The following is a 20,921-nucleotide window of genomic DNA, read 5'->3' as shown; positions in this document are numbered from 1 at the left end:
CAATGACGACGAGACCCGATCCTTCCCTCCCAGGACCCAGAGAGACGACCGAGGGGGAGCCCGAGGCGGCTTTATTGCTGTCGCCGCCAACGCCGCTGCAGCAACAGCTCCCAGGCTCCACGGAAACACTAGCTCACCTCGGCTTTCCCCAGCGCCTGGCCCTCCGAGACGACACCTAACAACCACCGCCGCCCGCATCTGGACTTGCCTAGAGAGATACTTTGTACCCAAAGACTTGGGACCCGGGACCATCGAGGCCGTGGGGACCCAGGATCCTGAGAACATGGGAACCGGAGTCCCAGCCTCGGAGCAGACTAGCTGTGCCAAAGGGGATCCACAGGTTTATTGCCCTGATAATGCTGGAGGCACTGAGGCTGGGCAGGTTACAGACTGCGACAGCCCTGAAGACAATCGGCCCCTAAGTGAGCCGGGCTGCAGCAATCCGCAGGACTGTGGGCAACTGATGGCTTCTTATGAAGGCAAAGCTAAGGGCTACCAGGTGCCTCCCTTTGGCTGGCGCATCTGCCTGGCTCATGAGTTTGCAGAGAAGAGGAAACCCTTTAATGCCAACAACATCTCCCTGAGCAACCTGATAAAGCATCTGGGCATGGGCTTGCGGTGAGTAGATCCCATTGCCTAGAGTACTTTAGGTTTCACTTTGTTCCAGCACAAGATTTCCAGCAGAGGTGAGAAAGGGTGAGAAAGCAGGTGGGTGCCTTGTTCCAGTCAGTTGGCCCTTACCCCCAACATATTCTAAGCCTGTGGTTTGGAGCGCCGGTGAGACCGGGTCACATCTCTGCAACCCCCTTCCTCCCAGAAACTTGTCTTTCTAGTAGGAAAGAGCAGGAACATCTTGGGCCTGCAGTCATCCTTTCCCATTTAGGCTCCATCTCACTCCTTTTCCAAAGACTTCCCTTTGGCATTTGCTATACTTTGTAGCAAGGCGGGAAAGGATAGTCTTGTCTACTATGGTACAGACACAATGTTGTTTTATTCCTTATTCCAAAGGGGCGAATTCTCAACCTGATTCCCGAGTAACTGGGGTGTTCTGTCTGCCTCATTTAAAAGGCACACCACATTACAGTCCCAACACCCATTGGTTTCTTTCAAGCTTTAGCTCCAGGGAGTGGGTGACAGCCTGCCGGCTCTCACCCTAAGGAGAGGGGTGTGCTGTTCACTTTATTCTGAGATAGACAATCCCTGATACAAAAAGCAGAGATCTCTGGCCAGAGAGGCACTGCCATAAGTGTCCCTAGAGCTCTAAGTAATATAGTCTTCCAAGGCCTGCTCTGGTACCCCTTCCCCCAAGGGTTGCAGACACCCCACGAGCTTATCCTGAGCTGTAGAACTCCTTTAGATCCTTACAGATCCCCACGGAGTTCAGAAGCTAGTGATGAGAAGCCAAGACCTATTAACAGGAACAGGTGGATATGAGGACAGAAAGCATCACCCTTAGGTCATTCTGAGTCAATCCACAAAGTAAACACAAGCTGGGGATGGCGGAATAAAGGTTAGAAAACCCAGCTCTAACAGCCTCTAAAGTAGGGGACCCTTCCCTTTCAGTCAGTGCTGTAGGGCTGGGTTGGGAGCACATTTACCTTACCCCAGTCCAGCCCTAAGCAGTGGGAAGGGCCTGACGCTGCCTGGGTATCTGGCTCCTCTGCTAGTTCCTGTGGGTGGCCTGTACTAAAGAACAATCATCCCTCCAGGTTACTTCAGAAACTGACTCAGCCCAACTCTGACCCCCAGAGCTCTGGGTCAAAATAAGATCTGAGGGCTAGAGTACTGAGAGAAGCACAATGGGATGCATGTGGTAGGACACTGAGATCAAGAACGGGTAGGCCTCCTAGCCCCTCAGCCCCTAAGTGTGAGCTGAGTCAGAGGCCTGAAGCTGTGTTCAGCCCCCTGAACCTTGGCTCCACATGCCAGGATAGGGTGGAGATCATTGTCATGGGGCTTTTGGAATGGGATGAGGTCCTGCACTGAGGAGAAAGCAGGAGTGAAACAAGGAACAATTAATTGTGAATAATTCTTAAATTGGGGCTGAAATAAGGGAGAAGGCCAAATGGGTCAGGAATGGCCAGCTGCTAAATTAGGGGAATGAGAGATGAACCCTAAGAGGAGACCAAACTGGAGGTTTGCTGATCAGGAGTTGCATGCAGCAAGCCAGAGTTCTCTTGGCCTCATTGTGGTGACTCAGTTTTGATTGCTCTCCCTTCCAGCCTGAGTCCATTCATTCGATACATGTTTACTGAGTGCTTGTTCTACACCAGATACTCTTTTGTTAGGCTTACCTTCAGATCTTGCATTTCTCCCTCACTGCCCTAATCCCTGCTGTAACCTCCCTCCCTTCTCCATTCCTTTATGGCCTCTAGTTTCAAAGTCCAGTTTCCTCTAAACTGGCAAAGAGGACCTTCTGCTTTCCCATCATCTCATCCTTTGTCTTCCTCCTTCCCCCCCTCTTCCCCCTTCTCCCAGAATGTACCCTCCCTATTCTCTAATCACATTTCTCCTCCCCTTGCTCCTCTTCATGTTCACCTGTGTAGTGCCCCACTGTTTGTACATTCACTGGTAAATTCAGCAAATAATTTACAGACTTCAGACCATGTGCCCTGCCCTGTGCTTAAAGCTGTGGTAATGATCAGCTAGTCTTTGTCACTATCCCTTTCCCCAAGAAATTTAAAAGTGTGTCAGACTCGTGTGAGAAACACTGAAAGAACAAGACAGCATCTGATTGGGAGTTCAGATAGTGTATGTGCAAGTAACAGTAATACCTGACACAGGTACCCTATGGCTTTCCTATTTATAATGTTATTTGCTCTTTCAACCATTCCATGAAATAGGCAGGGCAGGAGGTACCCCATTTTGTAGATAAGGAAACTGAGGCTTAGAGGAGTTGTTTACCCAATTACATAGTTACAAGTGGTGTGCTTTGAACAATAGGTAAAAAATGGCTGGCTAGGGAGGAGAATAGAATTGGGAGAGTCTGGTGGGACAAGGGTTGCTTAGTGATGACCCACTCTGAATGGGAATCTGTAGGACTTAAGATTGGAAGAGAGGCTGAAACCAATGTCGGCGCCTTGAATCCCAAACAGAACCATTTTCTTATTGGATACAGAGCTATGACAAGACCAGGAAATCCCCAGGTAGGGATTTTTAGGCTTTACTAGGATACTATGAGAGAGCAAACTCAGAAACCTTACTATTTAAATGCTGAAGTTTTAAAGAAGACTTAAAAGGTTATGCCCCAAAATGTAAACACTGGTTTAGGTGGCATTTTTTCCTCTTCCATCTAGTATACTGTACAAATTTTCATCTTTCACAATCAGGAAGAAAAATAGTCATTTTAAAAAGAAGAAAGTGGGGCGCCTGGGTGGCTCAGTTGGTTAAGTGTGCGGCTCAGGTCATGATCTCACGGTTTGTGAGTTCGAGCCCTGCGTCGGGCTCTGTGCTGACAGCTCCGAGCCTGGAGCCTGCTTCGGATTCTGTGTCTCCCTCTCTCTCTGCCCCTCCCCTGCTAACACTCTGTCTCTCTCTCAAAAATGAATAAACGTTAAAAAAAAAAATTTTTTTTTTTTAAATAAAAAAAAAATAAAAAGAAGAAAGTGGGGCGTTTTGGTGGCTCAATAGGTTGAGCATCCAACTCTTGGTTTTGGCTCAGGTCATGATCCCAGGGTTGTGGGATCCAGCCCCATGTTGGGCTCTGTGCTGAGTGTGGAGCCTGCCTGGGATTCTCTCTCCCCCTTTCTCTCTGCTCCTCCCCACCCTCTAGAAAAAAAGAAGAAGAAGAAGAAGAAGAAGAAGAAGAAGAAGAAGAAGAAGAAGAAGAAGAAGAAGAAAGTTATCCCAACAGACTGTTCCCATGGTGGGTGGGGGGGTGTAGTCAGGGAAACAAAACCGGCCCTCTCAGCACCTCAGGCAAAGCTCCTGAACTAAAGCCAAGCAGTGGTAGTGGAGTTACAGGTGAGGCATGGTCAGAAGCTCCTGAGAATAAAGAGGAGAAACAAAGATAGTCCCATCCTGTAAGCTGGGGTGACTGAGAAGAGTAGGGGACCTTGAACTGTAGAGAAGTGGAAAGGAAGAGAGATTTGGAAGTGAAGGGAACGGTCCTTGGCAGCCATGTAACGGGAAGTTACAACTGGGTGACCAGAGAGAGGCAGGGGATTGCAGCCCAGGAGATACCGCCCACTGCCTCTTCCACTCACACTGCCTCTTGCTCCTCAGGTATTTGCAGTGGTGGTACCGGAAGACCCAGGTGGAGAAGAAAACACCTTTCATTGACCTCATCAATTGTGTACCCCTGAGACAGATCTATGGTGAGTCTACCTCTGCTCTGCACAGAGAGGGCCCAGCCTCTGGGTCTACTGCAGAGCTAGGCAAGAGGCGTCCAGTTTTTGCAAGTTGCACAGCCCCTTTCCCTGGGGTTTTTTTTTCCTCCAGCTTTACTGAGCTATACTTGACATAAAACACTGTGTAAGTTTAAAGCATACAGTGTGTTGATCTGATATCCCCAGGGTTTTTAGAGGAACTCATCTTTACAGTCTAGAAAGTGAGGAATGGGCTTCTTTTCCTCTCCCCATGTCCCACTAACCATCCTGATTCTATCTCTAGGTTGTCCTTTGGGTGGCATCGGGGGAGGCACTATCACTCGAGGTTGGAGAGGCCAGTTCTGTCGTTGGCAGCTCAATCCTGGAATGTACCAGCACCAGACAGTCATTGCTGACCAAGTAAGAACCAGCAGGTGAAGGAGAGTCCAGGACAGTACCCCAGACCAGGAAAAGCCTCTTGGCCAGTGTAGGATGTAGAAATTAGATGTGCACATGATTCAGTCCAATAAGTATTTTCACGATGCTTCCCATGTGCCCACCCTTGTGCTAGGATATACTAGGAATGAGATACTCCCAGAGCACATGTTTCTTAAAAGAGTAAACAGCCCCAGCACCTTCATGCCCTCTATTTCTCTAGTAAATGGCTCCTACCTACTTTGCTGCCCCAGCTCCACTAGCTCAGCCAGTCCCCAGCCAGGGGGAGCAGGGAATTTCCAGATCCCTTAACCTGGTTAAAAGAACATTCAGTAGTACCAGAAGGGAAAACAAACCCAAAAGTTTATAAATGCATGGGGAAAAAAGATGTGTAGGGTACCTACTCTTCACCCTGATTGGCTAGCCTTCAGCTAGAGGTCAGCTCCTCTGCTGGTGATCACTCCTCTGGTGGTCTCCCTGGCTGAGGGCCTGGGAAGTCCCTCCTGTCTCAGGCATAGATCTCCTTTTTTCCCTTTTCTGAAGCTTCATTTCTTTTCCCTCTGTTCCTTCATCACATCTGGACCTTCGGTTGCCAGAGGCATCTAGTCTACCTTTCATCATCTCTCTCCAGCAACCTTATATGTGCAGTTGTCCACCACATTCCCATTTCCTGTCTGAGGGATGCTTCCAGCTTTCAGCTCATCTTCAAAGAAAAAATGACTAGCAGACCTTGAGTCCAATTAATGACAATGCCCTTCCTAGTTCAGGTTTACCAACCCTACCCAATGCCCCAAGCTTCCTCTCTGGCTCATCCATTAGGTATCCTGAGGGGAAGTGCCTTCCGGAATCGTGACTCGAGTTAAAGTAATTATTGCATGCTTAACATGTACTAGAGATTGTGCTATGCATTTTGTATGGTATTTAATATTTAAAGACAGTCCTACAAGGTAAGAACCATTATTACACCCATTTTATAGATAAGGAAACTGAGATCCAAAGAGATTTAGTAACATGCCCAAGGTCACATGGTTGGTAAATGGAAGCTCTGGGATCCAGAACCAGCTCTCGCTGTGGTTCAAAGCCCATAGTCTTAGCCACTTCCAACAACATAAATTATTGTATACATACATTAAAATTTGTCAGGCATACTTTGAAGCAAGGGAAGAGAGATTAACCCCTTATAGCCCATATACTCCAAAAGCTTAAATTTTTTTAGGGCAATAGGACTTTGAGAAAATGGAGACTGTGAGACCACCTAAGAACCAAAATAAGAGGGATAGATAGTACGCTGAGAAAAAAGGGACATTGCTCTAGACTTTCCTCATGCTCTCCCTACACGTGCCAACTCTGCCTGTCTCTGATGTGGAGTCATAATTGGAGAGGGGGACCTCAGTGACCTGGAGAGGGCCCTGCCTTCAAAGAACCCACAGAGCAGTCAGGGAGTCAGAATGTAAACAAAACCATTATAACATGCTAAACTAGAGGGGTAGGGGGACACACAGGAGAATGACTCACTGCTTGCGGAGAGGAGATGGCATTTGACCTAGGCCTTGAAGGATGAGAGGTTTCACCAGATGGAGAATGAGCAGGAGCCAAGGCATGGAGGAGGAAATGTAGTTAGTGTGTTCAAGAAACAGTGAGTATTCAATATGACCAGAATATAAGTGCTTGAACAGTAATGAGTCTGATAGGCAGGGAGAGGCCAGATCAAGAAGGGCCCTCAAAGCCAGGAAGAAGAATTTAGACTTTAGCCTGAGGGCCATGGGGAGTCACTGAAATATAAGCACAGACTAACATGTCTGGATTTGCCTGTAAGAAAGATCCTCTGATACCAGATGGCAAGAGGCAGAGCATAAAAGCAGAAATGGTGAGGGTGCTAAGACCACCATAGTAAGAAGGGAGAGGAAGCCTGGGAGAAGAGAGGAGGCAGGACTTGGTGGTGACTCACCACTGGGGGAGAGGTCTGGGGGATGAGTGAGGCTGTGGTGCAATGATAACCACTGCAGGCTCTGAAAGGGGACGGGAGACTAGTTTGAGGTGCCTGTGGTTACCCCATCCAGCCTATCTGCCTTCTTGGTTTAGTTCACAGTGTGCTTGCGTCGGGAAGGGACGACTGTGTACCAGCAAGTCCTGTCTGTGGAGCGCCCAAGTGTCCTACGCAGCTGGAACTGGGGCCTGTGTGGGTACTTTGCATTCTACCACGCCCTCTATCCCCGAGCCTGGACTGTCTATCAGCTTCCTGGTCAGAATGTCACCCTTACCTGTCGCCAGATCACACCCATCTTGCCCCATGACTACCAGGTGAGGCTCCCACTATGTTTCCTCCATTGCCCTCCCTTCCCTGAGATCTGTCTCTGCTGGAAATTCCATTATCTGTGAAAGACATCGTGCCGGTTTTCCAGGATCTCCACTCAGTTGGTAAGACAGCCTGCTGGAAATCTGGGGAGATGCAAGTGGAAACAAAAGAGAGTCTACTGGGGGCAGGGAGTAATATTTGAGCCAGGTCCTTGGTACGGAGGAGTGGGGCCAGGAGGCGCTACACTGGGACCATCTGAGTCTGATCTTTTGCTCCCAGGACAGCAGCCTGCCTGTAGGAGTCTTTGTGTGGGATGTGGAAAATGAAGGGGATGAAGCCCTGGACGTGTCCATCATGTTCTCCATGCGGAATGGACTGGGGGGTGGAGATGATGCCCCAGGGGGATTGTGGAATGAGCCCTTCTATCTGGAGCGTGATGGGGAGACTGTACAGGGGCTGCTGCTGCATCATCCAACCCTTCCAAACCCCTACACGATGGCTGTGGCTGCACGACTCACGGTATGGAAGAGCCCGCCCTAGACCTTAGTCCGCAAACCCCTACCCTCAGCCTGGCCCCTGAGCCTACCCCATCCCGCCAGGGTCTCTTCATTTCCTCATTTCCTGAATCCCATCCTCACTACAGCCTGTAAGCCTCTGGAACTTGGAGGTGGGAATTATAATGGGAACTGGAGAGTTAGTCCAAAGCCAGCATACTTGTGGAGCTTCCCCTCAGTCTTTGGCCCCCTAACAGGCGGATACCACGGTAACCCACATCACAGCCTTTGACCCTGACAGCACTGGGCAGCAGGTGTGGCAAGACCTACTTCAAGATGGACAGCTGGACTCCCCTGCTGGTGACGGGGGCGGGGTTTGATAGGGAGGTGGTGGGAAGAGAGGTTGTCCCTGTCTTGGGAGGAGGGGTGAGAGCCCTGGTCATGAATAGGCCTTATTCCCATATTAGGGACCCTTGGGGCTGAAGAGGATGCCTATGCCAATTTCTCTTGTGCTTCCCTCAGGCCGAAGCACCCCCTCACAGAAAGGAGTAGGCATTGCTGGGGCTGTGTGTGTTACGGGCAAGCTACCACCTCGAGGCCAGTGCCGCCTGGAGTTCTCGCTGGCTTGGGATATGCCCAGAATCATGTTTGGAGCTAAGGGCCAGGTCTACTACAGGTGAAGGGATCAAAAGAATTCAGGGATCCGAGGTGCTGGAGCTCTGACCTGGAGCCCGAGTTCTCATTCCTTCCCTTTCTTTCCATCCCAGACGGTACACAAGGTTCTTTGGCCGCGATGGTAATGCAGCTCCCACCCTCAGCCACTATGCATTGTGCCGATACACAGACTGGGAAGAGAAGATCTCAGCTTGGCAGAGCCCAGTATTGGACGACAGGTGTGAATGGGGCCTCTCTTACCCTTCTCCTGGGCACTCACACTCCAAATGGGACTCCTTGGTTCAATCTCCACCCACCACAGTCTGCAGAATTGGGCTGGGATTCACTTGGTGCCCCCCCACTCTGCAGAACTCCAAAATCCTTCCCTTCCTTGGAGGTCCACATTCATTAGAGCATTCCCTCCTCCTGACTCCCCAGATCCTTGCCTGCCTGGTACAAATCTGCGCTGTTCAATGAACTATACTTCCTGGCTGATGGAGGCACAGTATGGCTGGAGGTTCCTGAAGACTCCTTACCAGAGGAGCTGGTGGGAAGCATGTGTCAGCTCCGCCCCATCCTCCAGGAGTATGGTCGATTTGGCTACCTTGAAGGTACAGGCTGGTGGTGGACTGCAGTACAGCAGGCCGAATCCATGGGGCCAGTTAGTGCCCTGCCAGAAGGCAGGATGGTGGGTTTTGCCTCCCCCAGGGGATTGGTTGGAATGAGGGGGTTAAGTGGCGGGTGTGGAGTATGACAGTGCCCCATCCCCAGCTCACGGACAAGCTAGGGAGGGACTTGGAAGGGAAGCAGGACTTCTGGAGACAGTGTGTCTCCCTCCTTCCTCCAGGCCAGGAATATCGCATGTACAACACATATGATGTCCACTTTTATGCTTCATTCGCCCTCGTCATGCTCTGGCCCAAACTCGAGCTCAGCCTGCAGTATGACATGGGTATGGGTCCCTTTTGTTCCCCTTCTGCCCTTTTAGCCCCCCACACCCGTGAATCTTTTTGGTCCCTGAGATTGTCTCCTTCCTCCTCTCTACCCAACATGTCCGCGTCCTGCTTACTGGTTCCCCTCTAGGGTCACAAACAGTTCTGTGCCCCACCTCAAGTCTGCCCATTCACTACCCCCGCCCCCAATTGTATGTCTGCTCCGCCAGCTCTGGCCACGCTCAGGGAGGACCTGACACGGCGACAATACCTGATGAGTGGGGTAATGGCACCTGTGAAAAGGAGGAACGTCATCCCCCATGATATTGGAGACCCAGGTAAAAATTCCTCCAGCCCAGAGTTTGCTTCCCTCCCTCAACTTTTGTACCCTCTACCCAACCCACCAATGCAAATCAGTCAGGTTTCCTCCCCTCCCACAGATGACGAGCCATGGCTCCGGGTCAATGCATATGTGGTCCACGATACCGCTGACTGGAAGGACCTAAACCTGAAGTTTGTGCTGCAGGTTTACCGAGACTATTACCTGACGGGTGACCAGGGCTTCCTGAGAGACATGTGGCCTGTATGTCTGGTAAGACATGCATGGGCAGTGGCCAGTGTGCCAAGGGCATGACTGGTGTTTGGGGAGAACCCAGCTGGCTATTGTGTCGCTCCTTAGTATCCATCTAGGTCTTCAGTATCTTGGTCCCTCTCTAGGCCGTGATGGAGTCTGAAATGAAGTTTGACAAGGACCAAGATGGACTCATTGAGAATGGAGGCTATGCAGACCAGACCTATGATGGATGGGTCACCACAGGCCCCAGGTTGGAGAGTAGGGACTTCTAGGGTACCTGAGATGGGGAACTGGGCACCAAAGAATTGTGGGCTCAAGGAAGAATGACTCGTTGCTTATTATGCATGGGAGTGGCTGGAGCTGCCAGTCTGACCTCCAAATCCGTGTCCCTGATCAGTGCTTACTGTGGAGGACTGTGGCTGGCAGCTGTGGCTGTGATGGTTCAGATGGCTGTCCTATGTGGGGCACAGGATGTCCAGGATAAGTTTTCTTCCATCCTTAGACGAGGTCAAGAAGCCTATGAGAGACTACTATGGAATGGTGAGTTGGATGAGCCTAAGGAGACCTAAGGCAGCTACGGGGACACAAGGAGCCTTATTTTGTCTTCCTGTACTCCAGGCCGCTATTACAACTATGATTGCAGCCCTCCACCTCAGTCCTGTAGCATCATGTCTGACCAGTGTGCTGGCCAGTGGTTCCTGAGGGCCAGTGGTCTAGGAGAAGGAGACACTGAGGTGAGAAAGACTAGGAAGAGGAGCCAGAGAGAAAGTTGTTTTTTTTCTGGAGGTGGGAAGCAAATTTAAGGAAGCGTGTCTCTGCCTTTACCCCTCTAGGTATTTCCTACCCCTCACGTGGTCTGTGCTCTCCAAACCATCTTCGAGTTCAATGTCCGGGCCTTTGCAGGAGGAGCCATGGGGGCTGTGAATGGGATGCAGCCCCATGGTGTTCCTGACAGATCCAGTGTCCAGTCTGATGAAGTCTGGGTGGGTGTGGTCTATGGGTTGGCAGCCACCATGATCCAGGAGGTAATACACTCCCTTTCCATCTCTCTACCATCTGTACCTTGGGCTGGCAAACTTGATCAGCCATCAGACCTCTGTAGGGCCTGACCCATCTGGAAGACCTCTCCCTTTTCCCTGGCATGCCTTCCATATCCTGCCTCAGTCTTCTGCCTACGGATCACGTTTGTTTCTACCACAAGCTGGAAACTCCCTGAGGGGAGAGACCCTACTGTCTCCATCTGTCCAGCTGAAGTGGCTACTCAGGGATTGCCAAGTAATGTGACTGACATCTCTTCCTACAGGGCCTGACTTGGGAAGGTTTCCAGACAGCTGAAGGCTGCTACCGAACTGTGTGGGAGCGCCTGGGCCTGGCCTTCCAGACCCCTGAAGCATACTGCCAGCAGCGGGTATTCCGCTCACTGGCCTACATGCGGCCGCTGAGCATCTGGGCCATGCAGCTGGCCCTGCAGCAGCAGCAGCATAAAAAGGCCTCCAGGCCGATAGCCGAACAGGGCACAGGACTAAGCACAGGGCCTAAACTTGGACCAAAGGAAGCCATGGCAAACCCAAAGTGAACTCTCTGAACTGTCGGAGAGAGGCTCTAACAGCCCAGCCTCCAGCCTGGCCTTTCCTCTTCACCCCTCACCCCACCAATCTCCTGCAGCCCTGAGCCACCAAGACAATCATGACCCTACCCTCCTCCCTACCCAATCGCGCCAGTAAAGAGGGGTTGAGGGTGACCCAGGAGTCAGAATCACTTATTTATTTCTTCCCTCACCCAATCCCCTCACTGCATGAAATGATTGAGGAGGTTAGTTGACTCCCCCAGGCCCATTCATGGGGTGGCAGACATACATGGGTACAAATAAAAGACCCAGAAAGCCAGTGAAGTGTGATGTGTTTGAACTCCCAGCCTTCCTGACAGGACACGGGGGCTCAGGCTAGCCCTCTCCCATTCCTTTCATTTGGACACAGACTAGGAACTCTGGGCTCTGGCTTAGCTCCCCCCCCCCCCCCCCCCCATATCCTCACATCTAGCCTGAATATCTGCCCTGTAAGATAACAGATGTAGGGCTGTGAGTAGGGAGCCATCCCCCTTCTCTTGTGAAGTTTGCGGGCAGGGGAAGGACTGGACCTGAGCAGGGGGACTTTGGGGAGGGGACAGGAAGTGGCAATGTCAAGGCAGACTCGGCACCAGGAGCCTGAGGCATCTGTCTCAGCAGACAGCAAGAGTTGCCGAGAGCCTGGAGCTCCTGGTCTGAGCTGTCCTTTGGTACCTCTGACTGCAGGGCAGGCAGCTCCAGCTGGTGAGGGTCCTCGCTGGAGAGGGCACGAAGCTGGCGGGACAACACTAAGGAAACAAAGACTCTTCAAGGGCAGGCCAGGCTTTCCCCCAGCCCTTTAATGGCATCCTCAAGCCTCTCACCTCCATGCTCAGCTGGCAGGCTCCCCCTTGTGTCAGAGGAGTACATAGCAGGTAGGACGAGGAGACAGAAGGAAAAAAGTAGGACCTGGAGAACAGGAAAAAAATGAAGAAGAGCTCTAGGTTGTACCCCTATGGCTGCTGCCTGAGAAAAGAATCTCTCCTGCCGTCACCATCCTCACCAAGACACAGGTGCTGCTGCTGCTGGTTTTGTTGGATATCTGAATCACCATGGCCTGGAGTCTCTTCAGCTGGTCCAGAAGGGACCTAGAAGGAGGGCGGGTGGGGGGGGAGACCATGAGCAGCCCCTGGCTGGGCACCCTGAGATACAATGAAACCCTCCTTGTTAAGTCCACTCCTCCATCTGCACCAAATTGTCCCTTTTGCTTTTTGTCCTATTTTGCAAATGACCTCTTCCTCTCTGTGGACAAAATGCCTGAAATTCCTCATTAAATAACACCTTTCTGGGGCACCTAGGTGGCTCGTTTGGGTGTCCAGCTCTTGGTTTCGGCTCAGGTCATGATACCAGGGTGTGGGATCAAGTCCCATGTTAGGCTCCATACTGAGCATGGAGCCTGCTTAAGATTCTCTCCCTCTGCCCCTCTCCCCCACTCACACTCTCTCTTAAAAAAAAAAAAAAAAAAAAAAAAAGAACATTTTGATTTTGGACAAAAAATAAGCCCCTTTCCGTCCTGCCCAGACTTAAACTCCTTTGCAGATACATTCAGTGGTTCTACACTGCCTGATCAGCTATGCACATAATCCTCACCAGGCATTCTATGTTCTCTACCTTCTGGCTCAACTTCCCTATGTTAAGGTTCCAGCCAGACTGAACTATGCTGTGTTCTTTCTGCCTAGAATGCCCCCTATCCCCACCCCAGAATCTTACCTACTATCAAATGTGATCTGTCCCACAGGGTCTTTCTTACTCCTTCCTCTCTCTTTTTGGATACTTATCCTTAGTTACTTGTGAATTTGTTCCCTGTTACTATGAGCTGCTTGGAATCATCCACTTAAGGGCAAGCACCAGACCTTGCATGTGGGCGCTGCCTAGTGAGAAATCCAGTGTGGAGCAAGGGAAAGAGTACAACAGCATAAAACGGGAGGAAGAAGGAACTGATGTTAGAGAGTTGCTTACGAATTCTGTTCCTCCAGGAGCTGTACTTTGTTCTGTAGCTCCAGATTCTGGGCTGTATATTTCAAGACTCTGAGGGAATAACAGGATATGAGGACATGGCCTGTATCCCCCCATCTTTGAACCCCAACACTTCCAACTACCTCTGTTCCCACCCCTTGGATCCCTCTCCCTTTTGTACCTGCTTTCTAAGCCTCCCATATACAGCCGCTTCTTCCTGCGGCTCTCTTGAGCAGACTTTTTGTTTCTAATCTTCCTCCGCACTCGTGTCAAAATTTGTTCCTCCATCTAAGAGAAGACAGGGAAAAGAGATCTCATCAGAGGAACATGGGACCAAAGAGTTGGAAGGCAACTAAGTTCAGTCTTTTCAATGCAGGAATCCCTTCTACAGCTTCCCTGGCCAATAGGCACTTGGCTTCTGTCTGAATGCCTCTGAAGACCCAGGGTTAATGCCCTCACAAGCCAGACCATTTTTAACAATTAATTAAAAAAAAGATCTTCCTTATACTAAGCCAACATCTGTCTCTATAGTTTCTATCAACTGGACTTACCTAGGATCTACCTCCGAGACCAGAGAGAATGAACAGTCTTTAACTGTTTTAAGGCATTTACTGTTTCTTCAGAGTTAAAAAAAAAATCTGGGCAAAATTTAACTCATCATCTTCCCTCAGGATGGACTGCATCTTCTTAATATATGTCAAACATAGGTTCAAAACTAGACACTAAAACGTGCTCTGGGGGTATAAAGGAGAGCAAGATGGTCACTGCCCTTCTAGAGGCAACACCTCCATTGATAGAGCCTTCAAACCCCACTCACTTTCTTAGTCATCTCAACTCTTCTTGTACTTTTAAGAAATTAAAATTCTCAGGGAAGCTGGGTGGCTCCATCAGGTCATGATGTCACAGTTTGTGAGTCAGAGCTCCGAAACGGGCTCTGCACTGACAGCATGGAGCCTACTTGGGATTTTCTTTCTCCCTTTCTCTCTTCCCCTCCCCCACAAAAAATAAATTAAAAAACAATTTTTTTAAGAAATTAAAACCCAACCTTTCTATCAATGAATGTTGATTTCACAACAGTACTATGGTACTGTGCTTATAAAGTTGACCCTCATCACTTAAAACTTAAAACTTGGGATTTTACAATTATTCTCACTATACTACTTCATCCAGCCTTGAGGAATTCTGGATGAATTCTAAAACTTAATTCTGCCATTCAGCTATCAGTGGGTTACCCTGAAGCCAGTGAAATCTAAGTGTCAGGGCCCCTTGCTTGTACAGTCCTTTCCAGGTCCCTATACTAATGTTGCACTGATGGTTTTGAATTCTTCTCTGTTAAAGAGAACACCAAGGGGCAGCTGGGTGGCTCCCTCAGTTAAGCATCTGATTTAGGCTCAGGTCACGATCTCATGGTTTAGGAGTTAGAGCCCCATGTCGGGCTCTCTGCTGTCAGCACAGAGCCTGCTTCAGATCCTCTGTCACCCCCTTTCTCTGCCCCTCCCCTGCTGGTTTTTTCTCTCTCAAAATAAATAAACTTTTAAAAAAGCGGGGGGGGGGGGTGGCGCCTGGGTGGCTCAGTTGGTTAAATGGTGCAGGTCATGATCTTGTGGGCTCTGTGCTAACAGCTGGGAGCCAGAAGCCTGCTTGGGATTCTGCGTCTCCCTCTCTCTCTCTCTGCCCCTCCCCCACACACTCAAGCAAGCACGCGCTCTCTCTCTCTCTCTCTCTCTCTCTCTCTCTCAAAAATAAACTTTGAGGGGCGCCTGGGTGGCGCAGTCGGTTAAGCGTCCGACTTCAGCCAGGTCACGATCTCACGGTCCGTGAGTTCGAGCCCCGCGTCAGGCTCTGAGCCCCGCGTCAGGCACTGGGCTGATGGCTCGGAGCCTGGAGCCTGTTTCCGATTCTGTGTCTCCCTCTCTCTCTCTGCCCCTCCCCCGTTCATGCTCTGTCTCTCTCTGTCCCAAAAATAAATAAAAAACGTTGGAAAAAAAAATTAAAAAAAAGAAGAAAAAAGAAAAAAAAAATAAATAAATAAACTTTGAAAAACTTTAATAAAAAGAGGGGCACCTGGGTGGCTCAGTCAGTTGGATGTCTGACTTCAAGGTCATGATCTCGCGGTTCATGAGTTCAAGCCCCGCATCGCGTTCTGTGCTGACAGCTCAGAGCCTGGAGCCTGCTTCAGATTCTGTGTCTCCCTCTCTCTCTCTGCCCCTCCCCTGCTCATACCCTGTCTCTCTCTCAAAAAGATGAACGTTAAAAAAATATTTTAACTTAAAAAATTTTTAAAAAGAGAACACCAAAATTTGTGAAAGCCTCACAAAACCAGGATGTGGCTCTGCATCCACCATATTAACTACAGGCTCCAGCTTCCTATTAGCAACAAATTTGCTAAATTTTCTAATCTCAGTCCTTCCTGATATAAAATTAACAGAACCAGCCTACTTAGGACTCACAACCCCCACCTCCAGCCTTCACTCCACCAATGGGAGTCTTACCTTAGTAAGAGGAAGTGTCCCAGGCAGAGTAAGCCCCTCCTTCTCCAACAGCCTCTTCTCCTCATCTGTCAGTATCAGCCTAGCAATCCCCTGGGGTTACCAGGAGGTGGGTAGCAGAGTTGCAAGGGGGTGTCAGAAAGGAATGTGCAATGTGGACATAATCCCGCGGTAAATCAAGTCAAGTACCTGTTCCGCCGGCTCCTCCACATGGAGTGGAGTCGTCTGGGCCCCCTCTTTTCCATACTTCCCACCATCTGCAAAAGGGAAAATATAAAAAGCCAGGCCTACGAATCCTCCCCTCCCCCTAAACTTCATTTATTTCAGACTCACCTACATCTATAGAGACATGTTGCTGTGGGAGAGAGTAGGTGTGATCATGGTGGACAAGACAGGAATCAGAGGAGCTGAAAACGTTCAACGACGTTGGGGGACTCAGCAGGGAGATCAGGAAATCCTCTACCTCCCATTCATTCAGTGTCTGCACAGGGTTCAAAGGAACAAGCCTTGACCTATCACTACCTCCTGCCTCATTGACGTCCTCCCCGCAACCTCCCGCCCGCCCCGCGCCAACCCGACTCACAGCTCCCACCCACCTCGGAAAGCGGCTGCTCTGCCCCCAAATCTCCGCTTTCTTCTAGCAGGAAGTCCAGCAGCTCCTGGTCACCCAAGTCCAATGCCAGCTCCATACCGGGTATCTACGGGAAGGATGGACAAAAACACAAAAGCTCACCCCTCCACCTGTCCACAACTCCGGACCCGTCGCTGTCAAACCACACCAGCCCCCAAGACTCGATTCTCCGCAACTTCCAACACAACGGAAGTGACGTGCCTACCCCTGAGGCATTCGGGATTTGGAGTTTCCTTTGACGCGGAAATGGCATAGAAGCTGCTCACCACGTCCCGGGAGCTATGCAAATAGAGGGGACGTCCCTGCTGCCTCCTCACCCCCTCGGGGCGGGCATTCTGGGGAACCGGCTCCGCCCTGACCCCCGGCCGAAAAAAGGAAGGGTTAGAGACTAAAAGGGAACTCGGGCGCAGTCGGACGTTTTCTCCGGATTGCGCCGCACCCTTGCTTCCTGCCGGGGAGGGGCAGGAAGCCCCTCTCTTCGCCGGCTCCCGAGCATCGAGAGCTGGGGCCAGAGCAGCTTCCTGCAGTCCCCGCAACCATAGAGCGCGGGCCCAGGGCGCCGCCCGCGGGTGGGGGACGTTTCGGGGACGGAAGTGGCCGCGAGAGTGTCGAAGGGAGGGCGAGGCCGGAGCCCGATTGCCACCCGGAGAACGAGCGGGTTAGCGGGCCGGCGGGCGGGGCACAAGCCGGGCAGCGCAGGTAGGCCGGACCGGGCCGAGCCCGAGTCTCAGGGTGGGGTCGCGAGGCCAGGCCCGGGAAGCGAGCGGGCGGGAGGGCGGGCGGGGCCCTTGACTTCTGCGTCTCCTGTTTCGGGTACTGTTGGAGTGGTCATCGTCCAATGTATCTCGGCCTGGGATCGGAGTTAAGTAGGCCGTTAAGGGTGCCAGGCCCTTCCTGGGATCAGTCCTCTGTCTGGGAGAAGTTTTGGGGAGGGTGACGAGTGGGGTGGCAGTGAGGCGCAGGGCGGGGATCGGCTTTGAGGTTAGCTGATAGCGGGTATAGGGGTAGGGAGGGAGCTTCTGGTGAGTTTGGGATTAGGTGGAGTTGGGTTTAGGAATCAAGGTTGGCTTTAGGAGATATAATGGTGGAGTTAAAATTTAGAGTTACTGGCCTGAGTCAGGTCCGTTTTATGTACGTAAAGTTTGGATTAGGTCATTATTTTTGTTTTCTAGCCAACCTAAGTCAAAGTTAGGGTTCAGGGCCAGGTTAAGGGTCAGTACAGGAATTAAATTAGAAATCTAGTTTTAGAGGTTAGAAAACATTAGGACAGTACCGGGGTAAATAGCGAAGGGGATGGGTCAGGAATCAAGTGACAAAGGAGTTTTAGGCTTAGGGATCAACATTTAGGGTTAAAGTCAGGGAATTTGGTGCTAGTGGTAAAAATTAGATCAATATTAGGGATCAATGATTGGATATGGGTGTCTGCTAGGAAAGGGATGAATGTCAAAGCCAGTATTGGGAACAGGAAACAAATTAAGGTCAGGGTTAATGTTAGGAATTAGGATTAGTTTTAGGGGCGTTATGGTTGAGGTCAGGGTAGTTGACCTCAGATAGATAAAATTTAAGAGATTGGCAGTACGTAGGCACTCTTGTTTTGCGGGGAAGTCTCATTCCTGCATGGTTGCAGAGGTCCTTTAGCCCAGAGATATGACAGACTAATTTCAGGTTAGGATTCTGGGCTTCTGCTAGAATTTCAGGCATCTGCGATTCTAGCTTCTTTATTCTGTTCTCTAAACCCAAGGCTCTTGATGTGGTCACCACAGTTGAGGGGCAGGGGTTTCTGGACTATGTTGTTTACAAGGTAGGAATTGGGAAAGGGACTGGGACACAGGAGATGTACAAGGCCTAGTCAAAAGAGGAGGACTGCTTAGGGAGAAGGGGCTATGATTAAGGGGCAGCCCACCAAGATAACACTGCTGCCATGGAAGAAAGAGATGACTGAATCCTCTGACAGTTCACCCCCACTGCCTCCCAGATCCCTCATTCTCTAGTTATTAAGTCTTCTCTCCAGCTCTCCTCCCTGGCCCTGCAGTTCACACCTCCCTGCGTACCCCCTTTCTGCAAGCACAATCCTGCATACAGAATTCTCCCCTCATCGGTAATTTTCCCATGTTGTTCATCTTACCACCGGTTCCCAGCTGCCATTCTGCCTCCCTTCCTACCCCTGAATCTTCACATCCTACCATATTTTGCCCTTTCCCAAATCTGAGCTTTCCCATCCTCTTAAAACACTCTTCCACATTTTCACTCACTCACCTACCTGCATACCTCGTGGTCATCTCCTAATACCCCACCCCCAGCCCAATATAACTATCCAGTACTCCCAGGCCCTGCTATGTGCCAACCCCTGGTTCTAAGCCTCCTTAATTTCTTGGTCCAGTTGTAGATCCCCTCCCCCCACTCCCCAAACAGAAAAGAGGAAACGAGACCCAAAGAGGAAACTGGGTCTTGCTGATCTCACGCCCAGCCAGGCCACTGACCACACCTCCATTTCACTCCCAGCCTGACCCTGCCACTGACCACAGCACTATACCCTACCCAGCGTGACCCAGCCACTGGCTGTGCCCTATACCCACCCCACCCCACACTAACCCCAGCTTTGCTTAGACACTGCTGGTGTCCCTTCGCTCTCCCCCCATCTCAGCCTTATTTAGCCACTGACCACAGCCCCACCTCTTCTCAGCCTCCTGTATCTTGCTCTGGCCTCTGACCTCATTCTTTCATTCCCTGACTTACAATTATTTTTCCCCTTCCCCTAGCCGGATCCAGTGACTGGTCATATATGTATTTTTCCTATCACCAGCTTCCCCAGCCTTTCTCTACACCTTGTATTCCCCATTTCTAGTCCAATACAGTCACTAACCTCATCCTTTCTGCCCATACGTGGTGCTAACCACCTCCCCATCCCCTGTGCCCCAGAGCCTCATCTTCATATACCTAGATCGACCGACCCTTTCCTTCTTCCCTTCCCAACTCCTTACCCAAACTCAAGCCACCCAGTCACTGAAAGGCTACTGGTGATAGAAGCTATGGGACCCCAGTCTAACTTCGGGCTCTGGTCCCTGAAGGCTGATAGGACAGATTGTCATCGGGTCCTCTTAAAACTACAGTTGACCAACATCCTCCTCTCTCTACCATTCTAACTACTGACAACTCCTCTCACTTGTGCTAATACGGTGTCTTTCTGACCAATCTCCAAGGTAACTGCTAGAGTTATTTTCCAAAATCCAATTCTGGTTATGTCCTTTCTGTGCTCAAAGCCTCCCTTGACCTTCTGTTGCCCTTCAGTAGGTAAAATACTCCTTTCTCTCTAGTCCTCTCCTTCCCTTTCCACACTAACCCTGACTTCCCCATCACTGCTCCCTTGCAGGTACCCTGTGCTTTAACCAGCCTGCCTACTCAGTTCCCTGAATGCTCCTCCGCGATTAGCTGCTTCTCCATCTTTGCTTATGCTATTCTCTCTGCCTGGAATGCTAGCCCTGACTCACCTCCGGCTGGCATAGAGAGCTTGGGCTTCGGAGTCAGAGAAGCATGTGGATTCAGATCCTGGCTTCACAACTTAATTAGCTGTATGACTTTGGAGAAGTTCCTTAAACAAGTATTTAACATCTTTGCACCTCAATTTCCTAATCTGTAAAAATGGAAATAATGATACCTGCCTTGCCAAGTTGTAAGGATTAAATGAAATTATGTATACGAGGAAAGTGACATAATGGTCAATAAAAGATCATTATGATTTTTTATTACCTTTAATAAAGTCCTGACTTCAAATGACACTTTTCACAGAGACTTTTTGGTCCCTCTTCTCTGACCTAAAGGGATCTCTCCCCTGAGGATGCATCTCTGGACTCTTACCACATCCTGCCTTGTATTATAATTCTATATTTAGCTTATCCAGTCAACTAACTGGGAGCCCCTTGAAAGCGAAGGCTAAGGCTTACTCTTCTTGCTTCCCAGTCAGTGAGAGTTTAGCCTGGGCCTTTTCGACAGCAGACCCTCAGAAATGCTTGTTGGATGAATGGAGGGAGAATGTGTAATGGGAGATGTTGGGGCAAGTTGTTCACTTACCGATAGAGGTGTGTTTGTGGGGAAGCTGTGTGAGTGGGATGGGGTCTTTACGGGAAGATAACGTGGTTGTGATAGGGTCTGTGTAGGGACTGCATGTTTGAGATAATGTGTGTGGAGACAGTGTAAGTAGCTTTGTGAAAAAGAGCTCTGTGCATAGGCTGGAGTGCAGTTAGGGAGAGTGAAAATGCATGGGTAGGGTGTAGGTGGTGAGGGGGCTATGTTGAGGGAGATCAGGTCCAGCCCTTCGCTGCCCAGTCCAGCCCTAAATGAGCCTCCAGCAGCCTGAGGCCGGATATGTCAGTCTCACCCACAGTCCTCCCCCCCTCCACCGCGGTTGCGGACTCAGAGGCCAAATTTGGTAACAGAGTGAGTGTTACTCCCCCAACCCTCATACGTTCTGACTTTGTCTTCAGCTTTCTCTCTCCCTTGTACTTCTCTGTAGCTCCCTGTCTTTCTGCAGCTCCCCTTGTGGGTATCTGCTC

The 20,921-nt window shown here is 50.4% G+C and overlaps 3 protein-coding genes across 5 annotated transcripts in view; 2 read left to right on the top strand and 1 right to left on the bottom strand.

The window, feature by feature from the left end:
• GBA2 (glucosylceramidase beta 2) lies at nucleotides 1-11,578 on the top strand. Its single transcript, XM_019454551.2, has 17 exons — nucleotides 1-618; nucleotides 4,225-4,316; nucleotides 4,612-4,727; nucleotides 6,825-7,043; nucleotides 7,318-7,557; nucleotides 7,790-7,892; nucleotides 8,055-8,208; nucleotides 8,300-8,425; nucleotides 8,625-8,797; nucleotides 9,034-9,138; nucleotides 9,349-9,456; nucleotides 9,559-9,710; nucleotides 9,836-9,942; nucleotides 10,090-10,232; nucleotides 10,311-10,426; nucleotides 10,526-10,717; nucleotides 10,996-11,578. The coding sequence occupies exons 1-17, from the start codon at nucleotides 284-286 to the stop codon at nucleotides 11,266-11,268; spliced, it is 2,754 nt and encodes a 917-aa protein (XP_019310096.2). The 5' UTR covers nucleotides 1-283; the 3' UTR covers nucleotides 11,269-11,578.
• On the bottom strand, nucleotides 11,442-16,560 carry CREB3 (cAMP responsive element binding protein 3). The gene is made up of 9 exons (XM_019454562.2): nucleotides 16,337-16,560; nucleotides 16,074-16,221; nucleotides 15,930-15,997; nucleotides 15,744-15,833; nucleotides 13,433-13,539; nucleotides 13,255-13,323; nucleotides 12,299-12,383; nucleotides 12,120-12,204; nucleotides 11,442-12,044 (listed from the first exon to the last, which is right to left on the bottom strand). The coding sequence occupies exons 1-9, from the start codon at nucleotides 16,427-16,429 to the stop codon at nucleotides 11,728-11,730; spliced, it is 1,062 nt and encodes a 353-aa protein (XP_019310107.2). The 5' UTR covers nucleotides 16,430-16,560; the 3' UTR covers nucleotides 11,442-11,727.
• A 253-nt stretch (nucleotides 16,561-16,813) lies between these two features.
• The window catches only part of TLN1 (talin 1), a 31,605-nt gene continuing 27,497 nt past the window's right edge, over nucleotides 16,814-20,921 (top strand). For 2 of the 3 annotated variants that reach the window (XM_053908090.1, XM_019454547.2), the window contains exon 1: nucleotides 16,814-17,070. The gene's annotated coding sequence lies outside the window, so the exon portion shown is untranslated. The remainder of the gene's footprint in view (nucleotides 17,071-20,921) is intronic. The other variant, XM_053908089.1, reaches the window with a different exon arrangement.

The sequence above is a fragment of the Panthera pardus genome, unplaced genomic scaffold, assembly GCF_024362965.1.
Source record: "Panthera pardus isolate Hobbes unplaced genomic scaffold, ASM2436296v1 HiC_scaffold_20, whole genome shotgun sequence".
NCBI classification, from domain to species: Eukaryota; Metazoa; Chordata; class Mammalia; order Carnivora; family Felidae; genus Panthera; species Panthera pardus.
This window is presented reverse-complemented; position numbering and strand designations above follow the sequence as displayed.

Excerpts from the sequence above, each read along its gene's own strand:
- GBA2 (XM_019454551.2), top strand. The coding sequence starts at position 284 with ATGGGAACCGGAGTCCCAGCCTCGGAGCAGACTAGCTGTGCCAAAGGG. Across the intron at positions 8,798-9,033 it reads TCGATTTGGCTACCTTGAAG|GCCAGGAATATCGCATGTAC; the intron begins GTACAGGCTGGT and ends TCCTTCCTCCAG. Across the intron at positions 10,718-10,995 it reads CAGCCACCATGATCCAGGAG|GGCCTGACTTGGGAAGGTTT; the intron begins GTAATACACTCC and ends CTCTTCCTACAG.
- CREB3 (XM_019454562.2), bottom strand. The coding sequence starts at position 16,429 with ATGGAGCTGGCATTGGACTTGGGTGACCAGGAGCTGCTGGACTTCCTG. Across the intron at positions 13,540-15,743 it reads GGACACTTCCTCTTACTAAG|ATGGAGGAACAAATTTTGAC; the intron begins GTAAGACTCCCA and ends GTCTTCTCTTAG. Across the intron at positions 13,324-13,432 it reads ATGGGAGGCTTAGAAAGCAG|AGTCTTGAAATATACAGCCC; the intron begins GTACAAAAGGGA and ends TTATTCCCTCAG.